The 20,460-nt window shown below is 40.0% G+C and overlaps 2 protein-coding genes across 4 annotated transcripts; both read left to right on the plus strand.

The window, feature by feature from the left end:
* The first annotated feature begins 2,316 nt into the window (after positions 1-2,316).
* On the plus strand, positions 2,317-11,494 carry foxred2 (FAD-dependent oxidoreductase domain containing 2). Of its 2 annotated transcripts, none has more exons than XM_066642410.1 (10): positions 2,317-2,542; positions 3,638-3,860; positions 4,994-5,299; positions 6,413-6,664; positions 6,790-7,122; positions 8,294-8,460; positions 8,631-8,796; positions 8,967-9,202; positions 9,471-9,641; positions 10,685-11,494. In XM_066642410.1, exons 2-10 carry the CDS (start codon positions 3,643-3,645, stop codon positions 10,915-10,917), a joined length of 2,082 nt encoding a protein of 693 aa, XP_066498507.1. In that variant the 5' UTR covers positions 2,317-2,542; positions 3,638-3,642; the 3' UTR covers positions 10,918-11,494. The 2 variants fall into 2 exon arrangements, with proteins under 2 accessions (XP_066498507.1, XP_066498509.1); XM_066642412.1 differs by having other exon boundaries at positions 8,976-9,202; positions 10,685-11,493.
* Positions 11,495-12,420: 926 nt separating this feature from the next.
* Positions 12,421-20,325, plus strand: ankrd54 (ankyrin repeat domain 54). 2 transcript variants are annotated; one of them, XM_066641483.1, is made up of 9 exons: positions 12,421-13,062; positions 13,529-13,576; positions 13,656-13,754; positions 14,251-14,322; positions 16,037-16,084; positions 16,219-16,343; positions 17,979-18,086; positions 19,035-19,105; positions 19,893-20,325. In XM_066641483.1, the coding sequence occupies exons 1-9, from the start codon at positions 12,705-12,707 to the stop codon at positions 19,957-19,959; spliced, it is 996 nt and encodes a 331-aa protein (XP_066497580.1). In that variant the 5' UTR covers positions 12,421-12,704; the 3' UTR covers positions 19,960-20,325. The 2 variants fall into 2 exon arrangements, with proteins under 2 accessions (XP_066497580.1, XP_066497581.1); XM_066641484.1 differs by having other exon boundaries at positions 19,035-20,325.
* Positions 20,326-20,460: the final 135 nt, after the last annotated feature.

The following is a 20,460-nucleotide window of genomic DNA, read 5'->3' on the forward strand; positions in this document are numbered from 1 at the left end:
TACCCACCTCTTTCTGTTCTTGTTTGCAGTAAAGTCAGATAGGAAGTGAGAATGTTGAGTAAGGCCTCACATGCTGAGGCTAACCATGACTGGGCTTTTTTTTCACAGCTGAGTAAGAAAAGAACTGGCGCTGAAGTCATGAGTCTTCAAAACAAAGTCAGAGGAGCACAGTATCACTGACATATTCAAATATTCAATACATATTTATTACATTGTTTATTGTCTTCCTTTTCTCTACATTTTTCATGTCCTTTCATCCTCATAACTTGGTCATTTATTCTTATTTATTTCTTAAATATGGGAATCCACACACACCACACACACTGTATATATAGAACATTAATGAGGCCATGTACTGATGGCTACAATATCCAAGAGAACACAAGCAGAACCTGTACAGCTTTAAACCCACGTAGCTGTAACTTGACATTGAACATGACGGCTGTAAGGTCATGTGCAGCTGCTCCAGACGGTCCCATTTCTTTTCTTTCACTTCACTCTTTTCTACATCAGCTCAATTCACAATTTATAAAATGTATTCCATGTGTTAGACACACAGTAGACATATACATTTATACATATGAACACGTATCATTCTTGTGCTAGAACTTATTTAAATTGTGTCCAAAAATAAACATGAGTACCATCCATCAATGCCTGGACACAGGTGTAATGTGTGTATTGTGTGAAGCGTGGGAAGCAGAGCAGTTCAGTCAAGAACACCCAGCTTTTGCTTGGTCATGATTTTAGCACTTGGTCAACACCCATTGTTCTCTATCATGACTCAGCTAACTCTGCTCCAGGACCCAGAACCATGACACAGAGAAAAAGATCAGATTTCAATGAGCAATGAGCCTGATGATGGCTACTTATTAACTACTTATTTATTTTTATAAAGAGGTCCAGCTGAAATTAAACAGCAGGTACATTACATTCACAATAAACATGTGTTTGTAACCACATAAAGATATTAAATAATAAACTAATCAAAACACATAGAAAATTATATTCATTTTTTAATTCATTCATTTCTGTAGAAGCTCCTCAAGTCCAGGATTGCAGTGGGTCTGAAGCCTACCCTGAATGAGGCACCAGTCAGGGCGGCACACACTCAAACATTCACTCACACGCTAACACTGTTGAACATTGATTAGCCAATCCCTCATACTACCATGTTTTTGGACTATGGAGGGTGGAGGTGAGGTTTTAAATGTTAAAATATTACATTAAAACATAAAAACAGGTCAAACACTCTCTTACAATCCTGAATTACACTTCAGTTTTTAACTGTGGCCCTCTGATGTTAGGTTCTGAAAACAGAGACCGCATTTAATTCCAGGATTTCTGATTCCTCAGGTCAATTATTCTCTTAAGTCTGACATTATCGTGTGGAAAATAGTTCTATCACACTACCAACATCCTGAATTATGAGCCAATTTAATTTATAGAACAGTTAATTCTGGCTCTCTGAACTTGTTTCATGAGAAAACAGAAGTGTTATTATTCCTTATTTCCAGGATTCCTGTTTGTTTGTCACCAAATAGTCTCTTAAATTTAACAGTAACATATGAAATTCAATGTAAAAGACTTAAAATGGATGTGCATGTTTCTGACATAGTGTGTGAGTGAATGTGAGTGTGTGTGTGTCGCCCTGTGAAGGACTGGCGCCCCCTCCAGGGTGTATTCCCACCTTGTGCCCAATGATTCCAGGAAGGCTCTGGACCCACCGTGACCCTGAACTGGATAAGGGTTACAGATAATGAATGGATGTTTCAGCCATTGTCTCTGTTATATATATCATTTCTGTCCAAAGAGAAACATATGTCTCCATTTTTTGTTGATCTTTGTTTACTACATAATATAAAACCAGCAGAGGTCCTTCACACTGTGTAAAATATTAATGATGAATGCACAAGAAATCCTCCAATGACTAGGAATTAAATCATTTTGCAATGAATTCCAAAGAAAATAAAGAATGTTCTTTCTTTCACCTGTAAAGGCACTATTTTGGAGATGCATGTTTTTCTTTGGATAGCGACATTATCTGTTAGTGTGAGTGACAGGTAATCTTTTTTTACAAATCATTAAATATATATATTTATAAATATATTCCTATTTTACTCCTTCACAAAACATGTATAAAAACCAACACAATTGTTGTCACCATAATCACCAGTACAGGCAATAGTTCATTCTACAGTATAGTTCCATTTCTATCACAACGTAAATAGGCCACGCCCTCCCCTCCTCTCATTGGCGGCGGGTCGTGACGCGGTCAGTGACGTGTCCTGAGTGGCTATACCTCTTGTGCTGATATGAAGATGTTATGGGAAAGAAGGAGATGGAGGCTGGGGGACTACTTCTGATTAGACTCTTAAACTCTCCTGCGCCGACCCCCGAGCGATGGAAGGATTCGCTTCGTTGAGAAGTGTGGACTTTTAATCAGAAGAAAGGGATATTCACTTTCCGTTTCCCCGCTCCGTGTATCGCAGAGATAGGGGCTGTATTAGTCCGGGACTTGAGCTCTTGGAAGCGGATAGCGGTGAGATAGAAGCGCGGGGATGAACCGCCAGGCCTCGTGTTTATATGTTGTTGCTCTGTTTAATGCATATTTTAACACAGTCTTTATGTTTTTAGATTGCTGAATGTTTCACAGTGTACAGTTAAACAGGATTAGCATCTTTTTGACTTCTGAATAACATGTTCAATTCAGGGGCATCTTAAAGTCGCAATACGTTATTTATATAACTAATTAGTAGGACAAAATGTTTATTAAGTTAATTCTTTATTATATTTACGTGTTTTCTATTAAATTACAAAGCACAGGTGATGAAGTATCAGACTTTTTATGCCCAGAATGAACTATTTTATACTCCATAGAATGGGTCTCCCGGACCATCATGTTTATAATACATTAATACATAACTGTCTGCTGTGAGGAATGTGTTGTGTTCTTCCTGTGTCTGCGTGGGTTTCCTCCGGGTGACTGTCTGTGAGGAGTGTGGTGTGTTCTCCCTGTGTCTGTGTGGGTTTCCTCCGGGTGCTCCGGTTTCCTCCCACAGTCCAAAAACACACGTTGGTAGGTGGATTGGCGACTCAAATGTGTCCATAGGTGTATGTGTGTGTCACCCTGTGAAGGACTGGTGCCCCCTCCAGGGTGTATTCCCGCCTTGCGCCCAATGATTCCAGGTAGGCTCTGGACCCACCTGAACCACCTATCCCTGAACGGGATAAGTGGTTATAGATAAAGAATGAATGAATAACTGTCTGAATAATGGCTGTTTCTTGGGTGCAGTCTGGGTTCAAGGCTTAGTTCCAGAGTTAGTTTAAGGGAGAGACCAAACCCAAAAACCAGAATCACTTAACAATATACCTACATTCTTATATTCATTATAGTTAGCCTCTGTTGTGAGATTTCTCTAAACACTTTCGCAAATAAATACAATTCCTAATTCTCTCTGTTGTAAACAATTATGCAGCTACTATTTGTGAGCTAACATTATATCTGTGTATATTTTCTATGGACAGATAAAGAGCTATGTCATATTTCTGTAATGTTTTATTGCTCACACACACATATATATGAGAAATAATGCTTAATTAATCATTATATTTGTTCTATCCTTTTTTCATCCAGTGCACATGGAGTCTGTCCTGGCCGTCCTTTGTCTCCTGTTTTTTGTTCCACTTGTCCTCAGTATCCCTGATGGTTACCACAGTGGTAACAGCACCCATCACCATGACTACTGTGTGCTTGGGGCTGGACCCTCAGGTCTGCAGATGGGTTACTTCCTCTCTCGGAGTCAAAGAGACTACATAATACTAGAGCGAAACTCGGGACCTGGAAGCTTCTTCCAAAAGTGAGTAAATACAATGAGTATTCTATTTACCACACCCTGGCCTTATGGGAAATACAGAAATGTGCAACATATGCTGGATATTTATTTGAAGTAGTATATGTAGTATTTCTACCTTAAAATTACAGCTTCTAAAGGATTGGGATGTTCCATGGAGCTGTAATAGGGACAATAGAGCCTCTGAGGCTGCTACAGTGGGTCCTCTGCTGGTTTACTGCACTAGGCAACTTCTGAATCATGGGCTCATCAAGCTTCATTGAGGACAGTGTTATAATCCGGTTTTGAGAGTTACAGATAAATCAGGGCGAGTGCTAGCACCCGCTAACTTTAGCCGGATTAGCAACATTTTTAGTGTGGGATGTAGATTCTGTTAATAAGTGTTTTTTTTTCTTTTGCCTTATGGTTGTAATAAAATGGCCCGGTGTATATTATGAGTGATATACAGGGGTCCTCGACTTACAACGTTGATCCGTTCCTACGTCGCGTCATAAACCGATTTTCGGTGTAAGTCGGAATATACGTACATACTGAACGTAAATAACATACTGTAAGCACTTATCCTCCTCCTAACACAGTAGTTATCAAAAAACACATACAATTCATAGGAGCAGATCCTGTCACATGTTCAAGGATGTGATCTTTATCCTTGATAATCGTAGCGAGGGAGGGGGGGGAGAGGGGGGAGGGAGGGAGAAGGGGGGAGGGAGGGAGGGAGTGAGTGAGAGGGAGGGAGTGAGAGAGAGAGAGTGAGAGTGGTAAAGGGGAGTGTGTGTGTGTGTGTGTGTGTGTGTGTTAGTAGAAGCCCAGAGAGCCGGTTGTGTTTAAGTGAGTGAGAGAGAGGGAGAGAGAGATGTGTGTGAGACTTGATTTCAGACAGTACTCTAAATATGAATTACACTCAGAAGCAGGTAGGGGGTGCTCAGGAGACAAAAAAAAAGCCAATTCTTACATTGTATTCAGTTAAAGAGCCTTGGAAGCTGGGTAGGTTATCATCCTTATTGTTTTAATTTTCAGTTATGGCAGATAATGAAGACCAATGGTTTTGTGGTGTCTGTTAGGAAAGCATACTGTACATATTAATGGGCAATTAAATTGCCTGTGAAGTCACATGGTTTTATTGGCTGTCTTCTCCTTAGGTATCCTCGGCATAGAAAACTCATCAGCATCAACAAAATCTACACAGGTAGACGGAACAGAGAATTCAACCTGCGCCATGATTGGAATTCTCTGCTGAGTGACAGATCAGACCTTCTTTTTCAACGAATCAGTCAGGACCTGTACCCAGAAGCTGACACCTACCCTCTGTACCTCTCTATGTTTGAGAAAGAGCTGGGTCTGCAGGTTAAATATGGGACTGATATAGGAAGGATTCAAGCTTCAGATTTGACTGGAAACAAAGGCTACATACTGACTGACCAGCACGGGGCAGATTATAAATGCAGGTACTGTGGCACCAGTTTTGTTCCATATAATTTAATGTATTTATAATATCTTCTAACTCAGGGTTGCATATTTTGGTGAGAAAAATTAGTAGGAACGAGCGGCACAGTGGTGCAGCAGGTAGGTGTCGCAGTCACACAGCTGCAGGGACCTATAGGTTGTGGGTTCGCTCTGGGTGACTATCTGTGATGTGTTCTCCCTGTGTCTGCGTGGGTTTCCTCCGGGTGACTGTCTGTGAGGAGTGTGGTGTGTTCTCCCTGTGTCTGCGTGGGTTTCCTCCGGGTGACTGTCTGTGAGGAGTGTGGTGTGTTCTCCCTGTGTCTGCATGGGTTTCCTCCGGGTGACTGTCTGTGAGGAGTGTGGTGTGTTCTCCCTGTGTCTGCGTGGGTTTCCTCCGGGTGACTGTCTGTGAGGAGTGTGGTGTGTTCTCCCTGTGTCTGTGTGGGTTTCCTCCGGGTGACTCTCTGTGAGGAGTTGGTGTGTTCTCCCCGTTTCTGCATGGGTTTCTTCTGGGTGACTGTCTGTGAGGAGCGTGGTGTGTTCTCCCTGTGTCCGCGTGGGTTTCCTCTGGGTGCTCTGTTTTCCTCCCACAGGAAAACAACACACGTTTGTAGGTGGATTGGCGACTCAAAAAGTGACCGTAGGTGTGAATGAGTGTGTGTCTTGCCCTGTGAAGGACTGGCGCCCCCTCCAGGGTGTATTCCCGCCTTGCGCCCAATGATTCCAGGTAGGCTCTGGACCCACCGCGACCCTGAACTGGATAAGCGGTTACAGATAATGGATGGATGGATGGATGGAATTAGTAGGAATCTCACATCACCATCATTAAATTCACTAATGATTCATTAGGACATTTTTCAGGGATATTTGAAAAGTAATTTCTCTATAATTCAATTCAAAGATGTTGGTGTGATTTAGATTTTTTTTTTTTAGGTTTTCCTGAATGCCTACAATTAACTGGAGGAAGAATTTATATATTGCAGTGGTGGACTATGGAAACAAGTTTTACCATTTTCATTTTTAGAAATAGTTTTTGAAGTTTTATTTATATGGACTTTTGTTAATATTTTCTGCCACTCTTTTTCCTAACACAGTATTTTTCTTGTTCTGTCTAGAGTTTTGCTAGTGTCTACAGGCCTGTGGGTTCCTCAGCAGGTAGATTTTGTGGGCTCTGATTTGGTGGAAGGCTATGAGTCCATCCCTGTTGATCCCGAGGAGTATAAAGATCAGGCTGTGTTGATCCTGGGCAAAGGGAACTCAGCATTTGAGACAGCACAAAGCATTTTGGGAAGAGCCAGTCGGATTCATTTGTATAGCCCAAGCCCTGTACGCCTAGCCTGGCAAACGCACTATGTTGGAGACCTCAGGTAAATCCTTTTAAAGTATCGGTTACAGCTCACGTTTACCAGTTAGAAACTTCCTGGAACTTAATGGAAATTAAAACTTGTTTAGTTGACTGTACATCATCATGCTGGATGTTCTTACCTTACAGGGCGGTAAATAATGAGCTCTTAGACACATATCAGCTGAAGTCTCTGGATGGTTTAGTGGAGGGAGGACTGGAGGACATTGCAATCGTCCGTGGGAGAAGAGATGGAGGAAGGAGGAGGGCTGGAAAACAGAGAACTAGAAAGACTTCAGAGAGTAAAGAACTCTACTACCTTACTCTCTCTGAACTTTTGGGCAGCCACAATGGCAACAAGAGCACTAACATCACTGCTGAAAATCTGCCTGGGTACCATGACGACAACTTCTCACTACGACAGCCGTACGACCGAGTGATACGCTGCCTTGGATTCCACTTCAACTTCTCCATTTTTGATGGGTATGAACATCTCACATCAATCTGCTTGACTTAACTTTATAGTTTTCCCATTAATTAATATAACGATCTGTCCATTTTCCTACCTTTTCAAAAACAAATATTTAATATAATTACAAAGTTCATATCAACAATATCCGGGCGGCACGGTGGCGCAGAAGGTAGTGTCGCAGTCACACAGCTCCAGGGGCCTGGAGGTTGTGGGTTCGATTCCTGCTCCGGGTGACTGTCTGTGAGGAGTGTGGTGTGTTCTCCCTGTGTCCACGTGGGTTCCCTCGGGGTGACTGTCTGTGAGGAGTGTGGTGTGTTCTCCCTGTGTCTGCGTGGGTTTCCTCTACGTGCTCCGGTTTCCTCCCACAGTCCAAAAACACACGTTGGTAGGTGGATTGGCGACTCAAAAGTGTCCGTAGGTGTGAGTGAATGTGTGAGTGTGTGTTGCCCTGTGAAGGACTGGCGCCCCCTTCAGGGTGTATTCCCGCCTTGCGCCCAATGATTCCAGGTAGGCTCTGGACCCCACCGTGACCCTGAACTGGATAAGGGTTACAGATAATGAATGAATGAATATCAACAATATCTTCTCAATTGGTTTGTAATGAACTAAAGCTAAACAGAAAAATGGTACAATTTCAATGTTTGTAGATATGTCAATATGCTTTTGGCAGTACTACCTTGACAATAATGTTGTTATTATTATGTTATTATCACTGTGATTTGTCAAAATTGATCAGTCAAAACCTCCATGTATTTAATGTGCCTATCAAGATGTGCGTTTTAAGGTATTTTGGATAATAAAACTGTACGTTTACTATGTAATCAAAACATAAATTTAAACTAAGGAAAACACTTTATTGGACATTAAGCTGCACCATTTGGCCTAAAGTCCAGCTCTTAATTTCTGTGTATTCAACTGATATAGGATGTGGCTCTGTCACGTCAGAGAATGCATTTCCACTACTCCACAGACCAAACCTGGCATGCTTTATTCCTAGCTGACACTTTAGGCATGGTAATATAGCTGCTCCAGAGCACCTGCTTTCATTTCAGGACCTGTGGATAATACACAGGATGTCAGTGCACAACTGAACATCTGTGTTAAAAATGTCTACACGTGTATGTTTTAAAAAAATCATTTGAAAATACTTTTACTTAACTGACAAATCTCTTAACCCTCTAGCTCAGCCCGTCTGCCACACAGCACTTGTGCCCGTGGCCGTCTTCCAGCGGTAACAGCGTGGTATGAGGGCAGAACAACACCCAACCTTTTCATTTTGGGAACAGCAGCCCATTCCAGAGACTACCGTACGTCAGCTGGAGGTTTCATTCATGGATTCCGCTACACAGGTGAGCTTTGCATGTTGTGACTGTTGCTTGCAGCTTTTCTAAAGTAAATGACACCAAAATGAAAAATTAAAAAAATTAAAGAAGCCAGTCACATCAATCCACTCCCAATTTTATATTTTATTTTACCACAGAGTACTCTGTTGAGGCTTTTTTTGTGTTTGATATTGTAGTGCGCGCTGTGCATAAGATCTTGGAGCAGCGATACCATAACAAAGCTTGGCAAGCTACCAGACTGGCCTCCAGTCAACTACTGTCTTGGATTTTGAAGCGAGTGAATGAAGCCTCTGGACCATACCAAATGTTTGGAGTTTTGGGAGACATTGTTCTACTACAAGGGTAAGCGCTAATTGTTTAATTGTGATCGAATGAACAATGACACACTGTGTCATAAACCCAAAATAGCTTATTATAATCCAAGGAGATGTTTAACATTTAAAATTGTTCTCTCTCTCTCTCTCTCTCTCTCTCTCTCTCTCTCTCTCTCTCTCTCTCTCTCTCTCTCTCAGCTCTCTCAGCTCTCACTGTGAGTATCTGGAGGAGTTTCCTGTGCAGGCTCTGCCGGAGTTCTCTTCTCTGTCTGGTCGGAATGTCTCTGAGCATGGTCTCCTGGTAGTGATTATGCAGTACGGACTAAACCGCACAGACACACTGGGACCAGGTCGCGCAGAGTCAGAGTGGACCAAAGCTTGGAAGTCCAACTTCCTCCACCCTGTCATCTACTACTACCGTACACTGCCAACAGGTGAGAGAGCATAAAGTAAACAGAAATCATGCCAAAAGGAGATCCACAATTGCAGTTACATTAAAATGACCTAGATATGGAGCAGCACAGATGCAAAGAACTGTTGTAATTCACACAATACAGTATTGGCATCATTTGTACTACCGTAGAGTGGCAGACAACATCTGTGAGCTGTTCTTAGGTAATTCTTGATTTTTGGTGCTCTGCTTTTGATTAGTGAGTAGTTCTCTAAAACCCTTTGTAAAACCCTTAATCCATCTTTCCACAGAGAGAGATATGAGGCTGCGTCCTGTAGACTGGCCCCTGCCGCGCCCTGATGCAGTGCATCACGTGGTTGAAGACTTCTTAACTGAGTGGGACCAGCCAATCTCTCACAGCCAGCCCCTTAGACGCTTCCTTGAGAAATGTCTTCAAACTGATCTCAGAGCTTTCTATGCTGGTATGTACATCATAGGTTGACTTTATAAGTGATGGCTAAATGCAAATCGATTTCATTTAGTAGACCCTACCTAGCTAAATTGATAATATTTTGAGTTATTTTGTGGTCTGGATATTGTTAAAGGTTTGAAAGAAGGAGGATATAAATAATGGTATGGTCCTTTACTCAATTATAGTCATTCTACTATTACAAATACTATGACTCTTTATTGTTTTTATTACTAGTACTAATATGTTTTATTTATAATATTTTCAATTAATTGCACAAAATGTGAGATAAAATTCTAATGTGTTGTTTCATTGTTGATTACTGTAGCGTATGTACCCCTAGTTCCGGCCACTTGTAATTACAATATTAAAAATCTTAGCTAACTGCAAATAAATAGAAGTACTTTACTCACTCAAATCAACATTTTTCAGGAGTCATATGTGTGTAGATTAATGTCCAAGACTTGTTTGACTTTGAAAGAAAATATGTTTTTAGATAAAAACGCTTTTGTTTAAGTAGGTGCCAATACTGCTAAGATTATTAGCGCTCCCTAACTTCGGCCACCTCCCCTGCTTGTGACAGTCAAACGAGACCGTTGCTACCACATTCAGTGGTTTTGAGAGGTTCACAATGAGATTACGTTTGTCCTGTGTTGGTATCCGTACTCTACATGTAAGGATTACAGTGGCGGTAGATTTTCCCCTCAGAGAAAAGGAAGCTAACCGCTAAGCTAACTTTTACACTGAGGGAAATATCTGTTGTGAAATGGAAATGTTTTGGGTTCCACATGCAGTTTTGCACACAGAGAATTACAACACTGTTAGAGATACTTAAGTATTGTTTAGATTTGTGATTTCTTGCAAGACTGATGTTTAAATGCCCTACTAAGGCATGAACTTACATTATATTGTTTTACCCACTGCGATTGGCGAAGAGAGAGAGCGGAATTGCACCATAAACGGCAGTGGCCGGAGTTAGGGGAAAGGCTGATGCATTATAAACTTGTTCTGTGTTTCTCTTTCATCTGTAATTATTATTATTTTTTTTCCCCCCAGAATCATGTTTCCGTCTTTCCCTCACCAATCGTAACCTGCCCCTCTTCTGTCGTCAAGGCTACTTGAACAAACAGGGCTTTGTTGGTAATAGCCATCTGTGGAAGCATGCCCGGGAGGCTGGACTCATGCCAACACACCAGAGTTCTACTACTTCTGCTGATGACAGGACATTTTCTGAATACCTGACACATGCTGGTGCTGCAGTAACTTCAACAATCAACTTTGACCTCTAAATGGACTTAAACACATCAAAGTTCAAATCCTATGTGATCATGAAACCCTAGTTCATCCATTTATACCTCTTTGTGGTACCCACTACATGCCTCATTTTTACATTAGTTTTACAGACGGCTGCTCTAAATATTGTGTATATTTTATGTTGGATTCTCCAAAGGGATAATTTTATGTATTTATTTTATTTTTTTTATAAATGCTGGTATTGTTACAAGTTTACAAATATTTATGATTCAAATACACAAGCCAATGTTAAATATGATTTATTATAGAGATGCTCTACCAGTATCTATTTCAAGTGAGTCACAGCACTCCAGGTTATAAGACAGTGGGTTTATTTAAAGCAAATGTATTCTGATTTTGTCTGTTATGTTATTTTGTCTATTCTACATAGTTCCATAGAAAAAGAATTTTGTCATGTCCAGACTCGATTTAAAAATTAATAAATGTTTAACAATTTAGTATATTTTTATTCAATTACTGTGTGACATATTTCAAAAGATGTTAGTACAGATTTTTAAGAAATATGCTCAGTCATATTCATTCATTGTCTATAACTGCCCATCCAGTTCAGGGTTGTGGTGGGTCCAGAGCCTACCTGGAATCATTGGGCACAAGTCCTTCACAAGGCAAGACAGACACACACATTAACTCACACCTACGGACACTTTTGAGTCGCCAATCCACCTACCAACGTGTGTTTTTGGACTGTTTGAGGAAACTGGAGCACCCGGAGGAAACCCACACAGATACAGGGAGAACACACCACACTCCTCACAGACAGTCGCCCGGAGGAAACCCACGCAGACACAGAGAGAACACACCACACTCCTCACAGACAGTCACCCGGAGGAAACCCACGCAGACACAGAGAGAACACACCACACTCCTCACAGACAGTCACCCGGAGCGGGAATCGAACCCACAACCTCCAGGTCCCTGGAGCTGTGTGACTGTGACACCTACCTGCTGCTCCACCGTGCCGCCCTGCTCAATCATATAGTAAACTTTAATGTTGCATGCATCATTGCCATGTCCCAAATTGTAAACTTGGGGTCTGAATGTCACTAAAATGTGCGTGAATATGGGCCATAGAGCTCTATGGTGTCATATGCCATTTTTCTGATCAAAAGGTGTTTCCACAAGACCTTTCTATGCGCCCTTACTGCAGCCTTCAGAGAGATCTGCAAAGACCCTGATCAGCAGAGACCCATTGCCCAAAATTCCTTTAGATACAAGAGAGGGACATTTATGTTGTTGTTTCTGATCAACATTAACATGTGAAAGTGACTGTATTTGTTTATTAATTTAACTTATAGCTGCAAATCGTCCTAAACTCTTACGTTTGAAACAAGCACCCTTGTGGTCTTTTGGCTACGTATTGTAGACGTCAACAAAGTTGAAACTTTTTGATTGGCTGAAAAATCACTAAGGCTTCATCTGATTGGTTGCGTGAAATCGACATGGGCGCAATGACTGTTTGTTATTGGACCGGAGCACTAACATGAAAGGGGCGACATTTTGGCTCTGAGGCACTTTTCTAATCGGCGGAGCGATAGACCAATATTGAGCCACAGTGGAAAAGATGGCGCTATTCATGTCAGCTGGCGAGTAACGACTTGATAATGTTGCTAGCTCACTGAAGGCGGGATTTCGATAGAATCCACAGGTACCTAAGCGCTTGTGTAACATATTTCAAGCTGTGTATAGAGGGTACTCTGAGTAATGGACTGTACTGTAACGTTAATATAACGCGGGGGATTGTTTGATAAATGAGTCTGTGAGGATGGATGGCTGGTGCCCCGCAGTCGTAGCGGCCGCCTCTGAGGACGAGCACTCCAGGTTCGAGGGCGAATACACGCTAAGGAGCTCCTCGCTGACGGGAGCCGAGCAGCGAGAGGCCGGGGCGCGGCGGGCCGCGGGAGACTCGCCCGGAGTCGGCTTCTCTGGCGTGGACACGCTGAGCGCCTTAAAGCTGCACAGGAGCGGCCCTTCCGCGGAGAACACCCTCCGCTATCTGCATTCGCTATGGTCTCCGGAGGCGCTGCTGCAGACGGCCGGAGCGGCGAGCAAGGCGGGGAAGATGCCCGCCATCCGCCCAAAGAAACCCCGGAGATTCCGACCCATAGGGAAGGACCTTTATGGTAAGACGTTTATCAGAAATGGCCCCAAATTTACTTCACTCATTTAGAGTGAATACCACCACAGTCTACTTTAGTGAACAGACACACAATATATCCATGCTTATCCCCATTTAGACCTATTTTTGTGATCATCCTCATGTTCATATTTGGTACTAGAGTTCTAAGACCAGTTCTCAATTAAGGAAAATATAAAATGTTTTATAAACACAGTAATAAGCTGCAAATCAAGACTTTTGATATATGGACCTAGCCAACATCTATTTTCTCTCCATTTTTGGTCACCGACAGGTTAATTCATGTTTTGTTGGTGTTATATGTGAATAGAGAAGTAAAAAAACTAATTTGTCCTGTGGAATAGGTATCTCATGGTATATGCAAATCATCTTTCCGTGAGCAGTGATGTGTGTCTGTACCATAGCAGCATTGTTCCTATTTTAACTTTTAACTCATACTCTTCTGTTTCCAGCTGTAAGAAGGCTGAGGGAAGCTGCTAACGGGAATGATATTGACACAGGTAAACGGTGCACGCAAAGACACGTACGTTTTCCCCAAGTTAAGTGATGTAAATTTTAATACAGTTCTCCTTGTACTAGTTCGGAGATTACTGCAAGGCGGTACTGACCCCTGTGCTGCAGATGACAAAGGAAGAACAGCTTTACACTTCTCCTCCTGTAATGGCAATGACAGCATTGGTAAGCTCTTACAATGTGAGAGAGTCTCCGTGTGAATTACTTTAATCCACGCCGTGTTGCCTTTACCACAGAACTTGGTAGACAGGATGTTTGATTGTTTTTATTACCGCTTTAATGTCATCAAAGTTATTTTCCTGTTCAATAATGCCATAAAAGTACATGCAGTCACTGTTTACAGTCAGAATTTTAGACCACAACACTAAACTTTGCCATTTTTGCACTGCGTCTCACTGGCTTGCAATTTGTAAACAATTATACATCAAGGTGGGTTATGTTTAAGGCTTGCTGTAAAATACAAAAACACTGCATTTATTCAGGATTGTGTAGTTTATGCCACTGGTTTTCCTCAGTTTGTAGTCCTGCTGTAGTTGTAGGCTAGTGATAATTGTTTGCAAATTAGGTTGTAGTCTGTCTCTCCTTCCTTAAACATTGCTGTTAACTATTAACATATGTACAGAACTTGCTCTAATGGTGTTTCTGTGTTCTAACCTTGTAGTTCAGCTCTTGCTAAGTCATCACGCTGACCCAAATCAGAGAGACAGTCTCGGGAACACACCACTGCATCTGGGTAAGAGAACCCCAGCTCATGTCATGTTTTTTTGACTGATATCTGTTGGTTTGACTCAGGATTTACTTTTAAATTCTAATTTTGTATGTGTTCAGAACTTGTCCTTGTTGAAGGAATAGTTTTGGATTTTTTCCCCCTGAGCTCCCCCTATCTGCTGCTGAGTGTAATTCACATTTGCGGTACTGTGGTGAAATCAAGCCTCACGGATATCTATCTCTCACTCACTCTCACATCATTAACATGACCGGTTCTTGGAGTTTCTGCTAACACATACACTCTCTCTCTGTCTCTCTCTCTCTCTCTCTTGCTCTCTCTATCTCTCTCAAATATGTATGTATGTGTGTCCATACTAGGTATACAAAATTATTCTTGTAGCTAGGTAACCACTCATCAGATTTGAATTTGTGCTGTAAAGCATCACCCATTTCTCATGAGAGCCCTTCTCCCCTTGATTAAGATTTTGATTAGTCCAGTAAACCAGCAGAGGACCCGGCATTGCAGCCTCAGAGGCTCTATTCTCCCTGTTACAGCTCCGTGGAACATTACAATCATTTAGAAGCTGTAATTTTAAGGTAGAAATACTGCGTAGTGTTCCTTTAAAAGGTTTATTAATCTTTATCTACTGCAAATACTTATCAGTTATTTTTTATTTATATATATATATATATATATATATATATATATATATATATTAGTGGAATCTCTACTTACGAACTTGATCCGTTCCGTGACCCGGTTCGTAAGTTAAAAAGATAGTTTCTCGAGTAAATTTTCCCCATTTAAAATAATGGAAATGCAATTAATGTGTTCCAGCCCCCACCCCGAAAGTCACCCTTTTTGCACTGATATATGTTTACAACACTCTCAAATTAGTAAAAAAAATACATGTAGCGTTACTAAAAATAAAAGAGAAATACAGTGGAAACAGTAATAAAAAAGAAATAATAAAGTTGTAAGTGGTTACACATCGCTACCTTGAAGACGTGACGACTGGCTGGAGGAGTAACACAGGCACTGGCTGTATGACGGGAGGTGGGGGGTGGGTGGAATAACGGAGAGTAGGTGGTGAATGTGGGGAGACAAAGCGCAGATATGGCTTAACTTAGCACGAATTTCGATGTCTGCTATTTACACTAATGCTAAATTGCTAAAGCTACAATGTGCTAATCTTAAAAGCTCACTCAAGTCTGGGGGCGCTGGGAGACTCGCCTATTGGGGTCAGTGGCCATTTCCAGCCGCCGGCTCGGTGGAGGGTCGGGTTCGTTTCTAGAGTCATGGTTCGTTGGTGGAGGCAAAAAATATTCAAATGCCCGGTTCATATCTTCGTCATAAGTTCGTTAGTAGAGGTTCCACTGTATATATATTGATTGTGACAATTTAATATGTCCAAAGAAAACATTTCACATCCTAAAACTGAGGAAAAATGTTCAAAATTTCACAATGGCCATATACATCAAGAAAAGTTTTGCATTTGAATATTGTTTTGTAGTGTTTCCAATTAAACATATATCATTTACATATAATTTCATTCTGTTTTAATTTAATTTGCAAACCTGTCCCATTTTTCTGGAAGTAGGGTTTGCATAATTTACCCTAAGCTTCATACAATACAGGCAGAGATTAAGTTTAAATGTGCTGGAACATTTTTTTTTTTTTTTTTTTAAATGAATGTGCAGTTTATAATTTTGTTTTGATTGTGACTTTACCTCCACAGCTGCCTGTACCAACCATGTGCCTGTCATCACTACTTTACTGAGAGGCGGTAAGATATAAATGGCATTAAAGTTACTTAAGGTTTAGATTTGGATAAATATACACAGTGAGAAATAAATCATATCCAGATGTTCAGTCCGCAAATCTTTGCAGAAAAGTTATAACATCACTGGCCTGTTTCAGGTGCCCGTGTTGATGCACTGGACCGTGCAGGAAGGACACCGTTGCACCTCGCTCGCTCAAAGCTCAACATCTTACAGGAGGGAGAGTCACGTAGCTTGGAAACTTTGCGTGGAGAAGTCACTCAGGTTATAATCACAAACTAAAAGTATTTCAAAAATTGCTTTGATAACAATTTTTTGCAGCTGCCTTCAGTCCTTCGTTTCATATACGTCACCATCAGCTCTTATTTTTTTTCATGCATTTCAAGGTGGTAGCATTGTGGAACACTTTTCAAACAGCAGTTTTGAACTGCTGATAATTAGTAGTCTAGGATTGCAATGACCATTACTTACATGATTCAGCTGTCACTGGTATCAGAAAGAGCATTGTTTAATCTGACGTTAATTATGTCTTATTTGTAGCTAGTTAAGATAGCACCACATTTACAATTCTGTGGAGAAAATGTGTAAAAATTACTTGCCAACAGAAAATGAACTTAGAGAAATTTAAATGTAAAATTTATTTAATGTATTGTAATGGGAAGGTGCATTGGCGACTCAAAAAGTTTCCGTAGGTGAGTGAATGTGTGTGCGTGTGTCACCCTGTGAAGGACTGGCGCCCCCTCCAGGGTGTATTGCTGCCTTGCGCCCAATGATTCCAGGTAGGCTCTGGACCCACCGCGACCCTGAACTGGATAAGGGTTACAGATAATGAATGAATGATAAGAAGATAGGACAAAAATAATTAATTTTTACCCAATTGTGAACACTTTACCCAATTCAGGGTTGCAGTGAGTCCGGAGCCAAACTGAAATCACTGGGCTCAAGGGAGAAATGTGATGTGGCCCCAGTCCAACACTTTGCATTAACACTTGGCACATTCAAACAAACACTCACATTTATGGACACATTTGCATAAACATTTCACCAACCAACAAGATTCAATGAATATATTGCAATATATGAGCTAATATTCTGGTGAGGTACCCAAGTATTTCTTTGTTGGTATAGTTTTCAGATGAAATTTGAGGTTTTTGGATATGGCTGCAGGATGTAAATCCAACTCTCACAGGCTTAAATAGGACATGGTAGGAATGGTCAACTTTCATGCTTGAGCAACTGTGAAATTGCTCCCTGAAAGGCAGTCTACTGGTTTTTAATAAAGGGCATGTATGGTTCAGTAAGTGGGGCAGTCCTTTAAAACATTTATTTGCAATACATACTGTCAGCCAGTATAATATTATTTTAGAATAATATTATAATGCTAAAATAGCAGTAGGAAGTTCCATCATAGACGTAGTGTCCATGTCTCAGATAGGAATGTTAAGAAGTAGAAAATAATAGGAAATGGCATGTTTAAAGATTACAATTACAGAATGTTGACTTTAATGTTTTAATACACACACACTCATACACGCATACAGTTATCTTTTTGATAAATGTCCAGGTGAATTAACGTCCAAGGGTTTTAAAATTATAGTAAATCTGTATTCTAAACAGCCTAAAGGTGTGTGGTAGCAGTACAGTACTTTACTGAGCTAAATGTTTTCATATTCTGTTTGAATCTGTATAAAATACTAAACATTCATTGTTTAGAATAAGGCACTATTCGGAATGAGTCTAAAATGCTTCTTAACTGAAGGAATCTTACTCTATGGTACAGTAGCCTGTATAATATCTAGTCCACATCCATTTTGTTTACCGTCTCATTTTACAGAACGTATCTGTGTATAGATAGATTAAATGAACACACTTTGCTGATATGCTGATGTATGCCTACAGATCATTCAGATGTTGCGGGAGTACCTAAATGTGATGGGCCAAAATGAGGAACGAGAGAAACTGGAACATATTTCTACTCAACTACAACACACCCGCACTAAAGAACAGGTAATTAACATTCAGTATAAAATTGGCCACACAAAGACCTTACATGAAGACTTGAAGGTTATAATCAGTAGATAATGAGGAAGAAAAATGTAAATTTGGGCAGAATATAAAAATACATTTTAAGCTTTGGAAGTCATTGCTGAATGTGGGCACATAAAATACGCAGTTCGTTCTGTGTGTTACTGTGACAGTCATGAAACGCTGTGTTGTCCATAACAAGCCAATTTCAGTGTCACAAAATGCTGTTAGTTTCTAATATGTTATAGAGCATTTATTTATTTTTTTTTTACTTTTGTGCCCGTTTATATGCAAGTATTTTCTTCATATTATTATTATTATTATTATATTATAAAAGGTAATCCAAATTATCTATCAAGTTTCTAAGCAAATGTGTAGTAAATGAAAATACATCAACTTTTTTTTTTTTTTTTTTTTTTTTTTTTCTGGCAATATATATACAGGGGGTTCTCGACTTATGGCATTGATCCGTTCCTACGTTGTGTCGTAAAACGATTTTCGGTGTAAGTCGGAACATGCGTACATAATGTACATAAATAACATACTGTAAGCACTTATCCTATCCTAACACCTACCCTTCTCGGTCCCGAGCCGCTTAACTGTGTATTCTTCCGCCGCGCACACCAAACACGAAGTTCACGCTACAACGTTTACGGCGCAAACCCACTTAAGTCGAAACAAGGCTATACAGTAAATGGGAGATGTGTCGTAACCACGAAACTTCGTAACTCGGGATTGACGTAACCCAAGGACCGCGTGTGTGTGTAAATATATATATATATATATGATTTTTTTTTTGCATAATATTTGTGAAATATTTGGATGGAAACCTGACTGTTACAGTCGATGATTTCAACACTTCTGTTTTATAGCTCATTTTGTGAGGTTTAATTTCAAGCTTTTATGTGTCTGCTTGTGTGCAATCAACAGGTGGACGAGGTGACGGACTTACTGGCCAGTTTCACATCTCTGAGTTTACAGATGCAGAATATGGGAGACAGGTAGAGAAAGTTGGATATAGAAGCATAGCAGAATACTTTTGGAGAAATTTGGACGATGGTTGGATGACAAAAACCTGAGATATTTATTTATGTATGACCATATGCTGTATTTTCTTTTATATTTTTGACAGTCTGTGTGCAAAGGGTATGCCTTTTATGAATTGCCTTTACATGTTGTCCTTTTAAGTTAAAAAGAATATTGGGTTTGAATTGGGTTTTGTGAGTGTGCAATGATCTGTGATGGACTGGTATCCTGTACAAGGTGTATTCCTGCTGTGTGCCCAGTGATTGAACAGGATGAAGCAATTATTGAAAATGATTGAATGAGTTGTATGCCAGTCATAACTGAGTGATTCCAGAGTCTTGGTGCCATTTTACCTGCTAATACATACAAATATGTTTATAAAAATGGGAAACATCTTTTAACAATAGTAGTTTCTTTGACAACAATAATTGGCATGTCGCAGATCCATAATAAAACATTAATCTAAATGATCAGAGGTTCATTGTGTCATGGTTAGCACCAATGTAAGTTTTCTCTCTTTAAAAAAAAAATATATATATATATATATTTTCATTTATTGTGGTGACTGATTGTGAAAGTTAAGATGTTACATTAATGGAAAGTGATTTAATAATAATAAGATCATTATTATGTCCTTAATGTCATTCTTTATGTTAGCGTTTGATGGTTTCTTGTATATTTCTATGTACCAACTGTGTGCTCTGTTCCACCTCTGTATTTTGTCATTGTTTATTTATTTTTTTTTTTTTATTCCACATTTAGAAATGAAAACTCAAAGGCAGCCCAGTCATGGAATCACTATACTGTTCAATGTAAGCCATTTTTGTAAACACGGCATACCGCTTTGACCTAAAATGACACCAGTGATTAGTCCCAACTCAGATTTCACTAGTAAAAACATAACCTATGTAATGTAGTTTTACTAGTAAAGACTCTAATATATCACCTATGAATTTTTTACTAGTGTAAATTATTACTACCTTAATTTAGACAGTGCCACTGTGGGTGGCAGCCCAACAGTTTCTATCGTTTCCTTCTGGACCAATAAATTATTTATCTAAAAATATTTTGTAATTTATCTAAAATGAAAACTACATTAGAGGTATTAGAGTTTTCACAAGTAAAAGCTGAGTTAGTGTTGCTAGTGTCATTTTATGGAAAAACTTGTCTTATGTCTGTTGAATCTGTACCAGACAATGACTATTAAAATGTTTTAAAATTAACAGACTCATACTCTTGAATATTGTTAATCTTTTATGAAGTAATTTTATCCTGAATTCTTGCCGAAACTTAAAAACATCTGAGTTATAATGGTTGTACATTATTGTAA

Source organism: Hoplias malabaricus, chromosome 13 (genome assembly GCF_029633855.1).
Source record: "Hoplias malabaricus isolate fHopMal1 chromosome 13, fHopMal1.hap1, whole genome shotgun sequence".
Lineage (NCBI taxonomy): Eukaryota > Metazoa > Chordata > Actinopteri > Characiformes > Erythrinidae > Hoplias > Hoplias malabaricus.